The 10,110-nt window shown below is 43.5% G+C and overlaps 1 protein-coding gene across 1 annotated transcript; it reads left to right on the forward strand.

Annotated features, from left to right (window-relative positions):
* The first annotated feature begins 4,762 nt into the window (after nucleotides 1-4,762).
* On the forward strand, nucleotides 4,763-7,963 carry LOC147894179 (putative LRR receptor-like serine/threonine-protein kinase At3g47570). The gene is made up of 4 exons (XM_087384333.1): nucleotides 4,763-5,241; nucleotides 5,348-6,198; nucleotides 6,292-7,431; nucleotides 7,599-7,963. Exons 2-4 carry the CDS (start codon nucleotides 6,141-6,143, stop codon nucleotides 7,898-7,900), a joined length of 1,500 nt encoding a protein of 499 aa, XP_087240459.1. The 5' UTR covers nucleotides 4,763-5,241; nucleotides 5,348-6,140; the 3' UTR covers nucleotides 7,901-7,963.
* The last annotated feature ends 2,147 nt before the right edge of the window (nucleotides 7,964-10,110 follow it).

A 10,110-nucleotide genomic window follows, 5' to 3' on the forward strand; every position in this document is an offset into this window, starting at 1 on the left:
CCTTCTTGGACATTGCACTTTAAATATTTCTTCCATTTTTACATTCAACTATAGAGATGCAAAAAATAAATAAATACATATCATGCTATATACAATTGGATAGCTATTAAGGAGGAGAATTGAAATGTATAAAGTCTAAAAAATTCAGATTTAATTTGCAAAATCTTTATGAGAGATGCCTTTTAGAATTTATTAATTGCTTTTGTTTTTAATAGCTGTCAATCCTACTTTTCAAATGAGAGAGAGAGAGAGAGATTGAAGAGGCCTACCTTGGTGGCATGTGCAAAATTTTCTCATTAATGTACTGCTTTTCTTGCTCCTTGTGTTGAACAATGTCATGGGCTTGTTCTCAACTTCAATGGAAACCTTTGAGATTCCATATCTTGACCTTGATTTGCATGCTTGCACTCAAACAATCTCTAGCCATTGAGTGACTATAAGAAGTTCAAATATAGACAAAGTCGTCCTTACAGATTGCCTTTGAACATGTTGGTGTTTTATAGGTCTAACCAATTGAATTTCCTTTGCACTGCATTTTGAATAGGCTAAACTAACTTTTTAGGTACTAGGCAATATATTGACCCTTTGTGTGTATTAGTATTGCTACTTGTTCACAAGAACCATCAATTATGCTGTAAGTAGACACAAGGACTATGGAATGCACTAGATCTTATGAAAAATGGCTACATCAAGACACTAGAATCACAGTTACATAATGTCCTCATAAAGTCTCAAGATTGAAACTTCACTTTTTGCAAACCTCTTCATTCTAAAAGCTCACATTTTGCAAATCTTTTCCTTCTAGAAGTTCCAATGTTTCTTTAGGGGATACATATTTTAGGAGGGTGTCTATTTTGGAAAAAGTATAAGCCATGCTAGTACTACTAAGGCTACACTTTATTGTTAGTTCGATGAAGGCCTATATAAGAGAAGCCCTTATACCACTTAAATCAACCTAGATTCAATAGTGTTTTACTATGTCTACATTAAGATTTGTATTGTGCTATCTTATTTCCATGTTATCCCTTCCCCTTAACTTAATTGATATTTTGTAGCTTTCCTTGCCTTTAAGAACTCATTAAATTTCCTTTTGGAAAGTGAGGAATTGATGTTAGTAAAATTCTAAAGCAATTTATATGTACTCTATAGCATAATAGATAGATAAAGATCTAAGGCACAACAGAAGCAAGAATATGCATTTGGGAAGCACAATGAAAATGATTTTGTGAAAAAAGCTGTTAAGAAGCTAGAGCCACACTTAAACAATGGCCTCATAAGGTCTCAAGGATCCATTTTGTCATAAATAATTTCATTCTAAAATATAGGAGAATTTATAGCCATATGCTTTTATAGGATGGACACTGAAAATTAAATTTCCAAAAAAATTCAATCCTACTTTTCTTAAGCTGGTTATATTCCATGTAGCATCCAACATTGAAACAATTGTTACATGTAAAACAAGCAAGTCCTCATAATGCTGGAATTATGACATTGTACATGAGTAATAATATCAATAATAATTGTAGCACATGGTTTTTATCCCCTTCAAAAGAGCAGTTATCTTGTTGTAGTAGAAGACGATAATAGTGTATAACTTAAAGGCAAAAAGAAGTCGATAGTTACAATTCATACATAGCCATGTTATTTAGATGGTTAGAATGGTAAAGTTGTTAAAAGATAATTAATATACCTATAATGGTGTATAGTGTAAGGGCTAATTAAGAGTTCATAGTTACAATCTATATAAAAACGAGCAATTCTACCATTTCAAAATAAAAGGAAAAAAACCAAAATTTTTAAAACTATTAATTTTTGGTTTTGTTCTCATCCATAGGCATGCAATGTGGTTACCCAAAACAATAAAAACTTTAAAAACCTATGTTAATAAAGATATACATGTGACCATGCCTTTATGAATGAAACAGTGGCATTGCTCATATTTGAATTGTTTGTGATGTTGCACAATGCAATGATTAGGTACATCTAGTATCTCTGTAAGGAGGGGAGGAAGGGAAACAAGGACCGACACTTATGCATTTCAAAGCTAAGACTAGGCTTAAAGTCACATGTGTGAGGCATAGAACAAGCATGGTGGTGTTGAAGATGTGCCCTAGATGTGCATCCTCATATTTTTCACTATTGTAGTGGTAGCAACAAGAGGTTGCATACCAGCCCAACAAGATGCTACCTCCTTGCTTGCATTCAAGGCCTCCTTGTTTGACCCTTATCATTCCCTTTTGAGTTGGGGCACGGCTGTGCGCAATTCAAGTAGTTGCTGCACCAATTCCTCCACCACACTTGCATGGATAGAAATCCAATGTAACAAAAAAGGTCATGTTATAGCTCTCAACTTGTCTACTTTCTCACTTCATGGCTCCCTTCCCTTGCCTCTTGGCCATCTCAACCTCTCCTTCAATATTTTCTTTGGCAACATCCCCCCTTGGTTATTTGTCAATTGCACCAATTTGCAATCTCTTGATCTCAGTGCTAACAACTTCATTGGAGAGATACCCTCAGAGCTAGACACGCTCTAAGGTGTCAGAGTGCTTTTCCTTTCACGTAGTGGATTGATGGGTGGTGTTCCCACAACTCTAGAAAATTGCTTGTCTTTGGAGGAACTGGAGCTTGCATAAAACCAACTAAGTAGAGGGATATCATCAGAGCTAGGCATGCTGCAACATCTAAGAGTGCTTTAACTTTGGAGCAATGGATTGATGGGCATTGTTCCCACAACTTTGGCTAATTTCTCGGCATTGGAGGACCTGGAGCTTGTGTAGAATCAATTGAGCGGAGGGACACCGTCAAAGCTAGGCATGCTACAATGTCTCAAAAAGCTTTACCTTGTGGAAAATAGATTGATCCACAAATTTGGAAAATTGCTTAGCTTTGGAGGACTTAGAGCTTGGAATAAACCATATGAGAAGAGGGATACCACAAAAGCTAGGCATGCTACAACGTCTCGGAGTGCTTTACCTTTGGGGCATTGGATTGTCGGGTGGAGTTCCCACAACTTTGGCAGAGTGTTTGGCTTTGGAGGACATGTGAGGCCTACCTTGGTGACATGTGAAGAAATTTTCTCATAATGAGCTACTTGTCTTGCCTTTTGTGTTGAATATTGTGACGTTGGGCTTGTCTCAAAGTCCTTTTATGATCTTGAAAGGCCGCATCTCTAGCCAATAATTCATTGTAACAAGGAAAGGTATGGACAAAGTGGTTCGTATAAGTTCTCTTTGTCTTCTAACTTATTCACACAACTCCCTGGAAAGATTCCATTGCGATGCAATTTGAGAAGTCCTTATTGACATTTAGGTAGCATTTATATGGGCCCATCTATGTGTATAACTACTCCTACTTCTACGAAAAAACCGCAACTTGTGTCGTGAGTAGACACAAGGACTATGTCCAATGATTTGGTGTAAAACGCTGCATCAAGAAGTTAGAGCCACAATTTTACAATGACCTCATAAAGTCTCAAGGGTGTAAATGTTTTGTCATTTTGCAAATCTTTTCATTCTAAAATATGGGAGAATCTATAGCATTATAATTTTCTATAGAACGGACACTACAAATTAAATTTCCAACCTACTTTTCAAACACACAGATATTATCAAGCTAGTTTATATACATGTAGCATCCAACTTGGATAAATATGTGCGGAGAAAGTCCTGAAATCATGACATTGTACATGAAAAATGAGGTTATCTTTTTGTACTAGAAAATGATAATGGTGTATAACATAACGGCGAAAAATGTCAATTTTACAATTCATACATAGCCATGTCATTTAGGTAGTTAAAATGGTAAACTTCTTAAAAATATAAAAAAGAACCTATAATGGTGTATAACGTAGAGGTGAAATAAGCAAAGTTCATAGGTACAATCTATATACTACTATTTAAAAATCATTATAAAAGGGGGGAAAAAAAGCTAATTTGCGGTTTTGTTCTTGATTGTAGGCATGCAATTGGTTCAGTAAAACAATAAAATATTTAAAAACTATGTTGATAAAACTCTACATGTGACCATGCCTTTATGGGGGGCATTCCCACAAATTTGGGAAATTGCTTAGCTTTGGAGGACTTAGAGCTTGGAATACACCATATGAGAAGAGGGATATCACAAAAGCTAGGCATGCTACAACATCTCAAAGTGCTTTACCTTTGGGGCACTGGATTGTCGGGTGGAGTTTCCACAACTTTGGCAAAGTGTTTGGCTTTGGAGGACCTGTGAGGCCTACCTTGGTGACATGTGAAGAAATTTTCTCATAATGAACTACTTGTCTTGCCTTTTCTGTTGAACATTGTGACATTGGGCTTGTCTCAAAGTCCTTCTATGATCTTGAAAGGCCGCATCTCTAGCCAATAATTTATTGTAAGAGGGAAAGATATGGACAACGTGGTCTGTATAAGTTCTCTTTGTCTTCTAACTTATTCACACAACTACCTAGAAAGATTCCATTGCGATGCAATTTGAGAAGTCCTTGTTGACAAATTTTGGGAAGGATTTTTGTTGTGGAGACTTGTTATCGCAACGGAACCTGAATGTTGAAGATATACAGATTTAGGAGACAAAATTACCTTTCTGTTCCAATTTGTTGCATTGGATTTGGTGAATCCAGTGAATGAAATAATGGCATTGCTGATATATGACTTGTAAACTTGTATTGTGTTGCACACTCTAATGATAATGTAGAGCTAGTATATATATATATATATCTAAGGAGGGGAGGAAGGGAAAAAAAGAATTGAAACTTATGGCATGTGTGAGGCATAGAACAATCATGGTGGTTTTAATGATGTGTATCCTCATGCTTTTCACTATTGTAGTAGTCGCAACAAGAGGTTGCATACCAGGCCCCAAGATGCTGCCTCCTTGCTTGCGTTCAAGGCCTCCTTGTCCGACCCTCAGGGTTCCCTTTTGACTTGGGGGAAGGTGGTGCACAATTCAAGTAGTTGTTGTACCAATTCGTCCACCACACTCGCATGGATAGGAGTCCAATGTAATGAGCAAGGCCATGTTATAGCTCTTGACTTGTCTAATCTCTTGCTTCATGGCTCCATTCCCTTGACTCTTGGCCACCTCTCCTTCCTCTTAGCTCTCAACCTCTCCATCAATAATTTCTTTGCAAACATCCCCCCTTGGTTATTTGCCAATTGCACTTCCTTGCAATCCCTTGATCTCTGTGCTAACAACTTGAATTCAGAGGTACTGCCAGAGCTAGGCATGCTACAACATCTCAGAGTGCTTGACCTTTCGAAGAATAGATTGACAGGGGGCATTCTCACAACTTTGGGGAATTGCTGAGCTTTGGAGGACCTGGAGCTTGCACAAAACCAACCGAGCGGAGAGATATCATCAGAGCTAGGCATGCTGCAACGTCTCAAAGTGCTTCACCTTTGGGAGAATAGATTGACAGGGCGCATTCCCACAACTTTGGGGAATTGCTCAGCTTTGGAGAACTTGAAGCTTATACAAAACCAACTGAGCGGAGGGATACCATCAGAGCTATGCATGCTGCAACGTCTGAGAGTGCTTGACCTCTGGATCAATGGATTGACGGGTGGTGTTCCCACAACTTTGGCGAACTGCTCGGCTTTGGAGGACCTGCAGCTTTCACAAAACCAACTGAGCGGAGGGATACCATCAGAGCTAGACATGCTGAAACGATTAGGAAGGCTTGATCTTGGGGGCAACAACCTGAGCGGGGAAATTCCAACGTCCTTGACGAATTGCTCGCTTCTAGTGAATGTTTCGCTGAGCGACAACCAGTTGAGCGGAGGAATTCCTGTGCAGATTGGCGGGCTTCGAGGCTTGCAGAGGCTCTCGCTTGGGAGTAATAGACTGACGGGAACTCTTCCTGCGGCCTTGCTCAACTGCACAGCCCTTGAGACACTTAACATCTCGTCCAACCAGCTCACAGCACCTGAGGCCTTTCTGGGAGGACTCCTTCAGACTCGATTATCAGCAACAACCGATTCGAAGGCAACCTTCCCCATGCTTTCGACCAATGCGCCAACCTCACCTACCTATACTTGTCCTACAATTCTTTTACAGGGACTCTTCCTCGCTCTCTTGCACGTCTCCAGGGACGACTCCGCCTACGCTTTCAACACAATCATTTCGAAGGAACCATTCCCAGCATGTTTTCCACCTCCCTATCCCTGATGATACTAGACCTCTCCTTCAATAATCTCTCAGGTGATTTCTCCCATTAGATTTGTGTTGTTGCGGCAAAGTCCTGTCTTGTGAAGTTCATTGACGACATTTTTATTCTCTTGACTGCTGTTTCAGGTAGCATTCCAACTAGTCTGGGAGAACTACATGATCTTCTTAGCTTAGATCTCTCGCATAATCGCTTGGTTGGCCCAGTACCACCACAGCTTGGAAAACTTGTGCAACTTGTGTCCTTGGATCTATCAACGAACGGCCTGTCCAGCCAAGTTCCTGCCGCTCTTAGTGGCTGCGTGGAATTGACGAGCTTGAATTTGTCATACAACAAACTCAGTGGAAATGTACCAGCGGACCTTGTACAGCTTCGCAGCCTAGAATGGTTGGATCTGTCTTATAATCAACTTAATGGTTCACTTCCACAAATCCCTCTATTCCGAAATGCATCAATTTCAAACTTCTCTGGAAATCCTGACCTGTGCGGCCAAATACTTCACAAAGCATGTAACAACACTTCACCCATCACACCTTGGTCTCATTCAAAACGCAAATTGGTGGTGGACATTCTAGTTACTGTGTCAATCGTCCTTGCGGCGGCAATTTTCACAATTCTCGTCATTTGGCGTCAGAAGCTTAGCTGCTGCAGAGCAACAGCTCATCAACAAGACAATTTGTTGAGAAAGAATTATTATTTGGTCACTACAGCAGAACATCAACAAGCAACTGACAACTTTAGCCAGGAGAATATCATAGTTTCTGGAAGTGCCAGCATCGTCTTCAGAGCTATGCTCCTGCGACAGAATATAGCAGTGGCCGTTAAAGTTCTAAGGAATGAAGTGGCCTTGAATGTAGAGGCTCGGTTTAGAAGAGAAGTGCAGCTGCTGGCCAAAGTACGACACCGAAACATTGTGAGAGTACTTGGATGCTTCATCAGCTTGGATATCAAAGCGCTTATTCTAGAGCTGATACCCAATGGCAATTTGACAGAGCATTGCTATGGGAGCCAGATGCAAAGGAATCCATTGAGTTTGCAGGAGAAATTGTGCATATTAAGAGGGGTTGCACATGGCCTGCACTACTTGCATGACCTCCATCCCGAAGGAACTATTGTGCATTGTGATATCAAGCCTGAGAATATTCTGTTGGATGCTCATTTGGAACCACACATTTCTGATTTTGGAATTGCAAAGCTCCTTTGTGGAAATACTTATGAAGATTCGACGTCTCTTTTGCTTAGGGGATCTGTGGGCTATATACCTCCAGGCAAGGCCCAATGAAATTTAACTTTCCAGCCCTATTCTTATTTAATGATTAATGTTTCTCATTCTTTTCATTCCCCATGAAGTGTGTGCTAATGATACATAGATTTGATTGCAGAATATGGATACAATGGTCAAGTGAGTACTAATGATACATTGATTTGATTGCAGAATATGGATACAATTGTCAAGTGAGTACTAAGGGAGATGTCTATAGCTTTGGAGTAATAATGCTAGAGCTTCTCACTGGCAGGAGACCCACCATGTTCAGCAACGAGATGGAGGAAGCACAAAGTCTTGTGTCATGGGCACAGTCAGCTTACGCGCATAATGAATTGAGCGTTTTCGACACCACAACTTTGACTGAACGAGTGGTGAAGAGACTAATACAGGTTACTCTCATGTGCACAAATCATTTGCCCTCTGATTGTCCCAACATGCACCAAGTTGTGCAATTCCTCACTAGCTTCTGATAGATCAAGTACCCTCCTCCCTCTATCATTCTCGTTGTATTTTCCCTAGGATAAGTTACTTTACTACTTTTTTTTTTTGCCGAAAAGACAGTGCTAATTATATTACTTCGAGAACAAGATACAAAAGGTCAGCTTGTAGCTGACGGGCTGCATTCACAAATCGGACACAGCCCTAAAAGGTAACACAATAAATCACTCTCTCACGTCGGGATAAGGCGAGTGTGAATGAATAGCCATCGGGGTGGTGAGTAGCGCCACCGAAGGCCCTGCGAAGTCTGCTCGAAGAAGAGGCCCTGAGTGTTCCGAGCCCGGAGGAAGCGTCTCCGCTTCTCTTGACCAGACCGGGAATCTCCCTGAATCTGGTCCCACTGGCCTCTGAGGTATGAATAATCTCGCACCAAATATCAGTCATGATCTGGGCAGTCGATAAGGAGGTGCCACCGAGGATCTACGCGCAACCCGAGGTCCAAATGTGCCACCCTGCTATGCTGCTAATAATCTCCCAGACTGGCTGCCTCTCCTGAACTCCTGTATCCGCCTCTGCTAGGTGCTGCGGGATACCCTCGAGCGGCCCCCATGTACCCTGCGTGATAAGGAAAGTGGGGTCCTCCTGGCATGCCTCGAATAAGTGATGTAGACCAGGTGCGGTGCTGCACCAACAGAACGCGCCCCACGTGATCAAGCCTAGCTTTGGTGCTGCGTGAGTGAGAATCCCAAAAGTCCACCTCCACACTTCCTGGGCACGAGTGTAGCTCCACAGGCAGTGTTTTGGTGACTCCTCAACCTCATGGCAGATCTGACAGCGTCTGTCCTGGCCTATCTGTCTCAACCAGCTCCCCACCGGAAGACCTTTGTGGGCAAGAAGCCACAGGAAGTAGGAGATCTTCCGCGGCCGCCAGCTCTCCCACAAGGCCTTCCAGAAGGCCTACAAAAAGAATCTGGAAATACCTTGTGCATACCAACTGGGCCACTGGGTGGGGGGGCGGCTCTGCATCCTCCCAAGAACTCGCCTGCCCAAAGTCGTGCTGTAGGCAAAGAAGGAGGTCGGCCCCTGTCCTGTCACAACCTCTGGCCACTTCACTCTCCTGGGTCCCAATCAAGCTCTGACAAGGCCCGCCCCTCCCAGAGCCAGAGTCGCCAAAGCTGCATCTGATCCTGCTCAATGCTAGGATCAGTACACCAGACCTTCCCCAAAAGGCCTATGATCCGAACCCTCTACCATGGGAGTAGGGGGTCGATGAGTGCAGCCTCTCTCCTGAGTCGTCCATCCCCCATAACCGTGAAGAAAGAAATAGAGGAGTCGTCCATACGTCTTGCGACCACCAGTGGGATGCCACGGGGGGTGAACTGTCCCAGCCAATGGTCGTCACCAGGCATGAGGATCTGAGGCTCAGGTGGAACCAACCAATCAGCTGGGATCGCGTCGTCGATCTCCGTGCGTCTCGCCTGGGCTCCACGTGCACCTCCAGCTGCGCCTGCGAGATCAGCCGTCTCCAAATGTCTGTACGTGTCCCTCCAAACTCGAAGGGACCGGGCTGGCCCCCTCATCCAACCATCCCACCTGATATGTGATCTCTCCCCCAGCTGAAGGCCCTCGGCATCTCTGACCTGATCATTCCAGATAAGCAGCTGGCGATCGATCTCCTCCTGACAGCGGGGAGGGGACTGAATGAGACTGAGGCGGAGCTACCTCCAAACCATGAGGAGGCTACGAACGAGTGGGGAATGGGGCTGAGTAAGCGGGGCGGAAGTGAAGATCCACCTGAGGGACGGGAGCCACTCTCCACCTCGGCGCGGGACATAAGAACCGACCCGACACAAGAACCGACCCCCTGCTGAAGTAGCATCTTCCACGTCTACCCCCTTGGGGTCAAACCGCGGATGACTAACTTGCCTAACAAGGCCTGACTCTGCAGCTCTGGATCGATGACTCCCAGGCCTCCCTCAGCCTGCGGAAGAATAACTGTCTGCCAAGCAACCCTGGCTCTGGTATCTCTGAGGCCATCCTCCCCGGACCAAAGGAAGTTCCGAACTAGCCTCCTAAGCTGTGCCACACTGGATCTCGAGAAACACCAACAGGAAGCCACATACCAAGCCGTGGCAAGGAGGACTTGGTTGACTACCAAGGCACGACCTGCAAGGGAAAGCTTAGCAGTGCTCCAAAAAGCCAGCTTCCGTCGGATGGAATCTAGCACCGGGAGAAACTGCTG

This window comes from Dipteris shenzhenensis, chromosome 14, assembly GCF_047967505.1.
Source record: "Dipteris shenzhenensis isolate YYH24624 ecotype China chromosome 14, Dip_SZ_1.0, whole genome shotgun sequence".
In the NCBI taxonomy this organism is placed as follows: Eukaryota; Viridiplantae; Streptophyta; class Polypodiopsida; order Gleicheniales; family Dipteridaceae; genus Dipteris; species Dipteris shenzhenensis.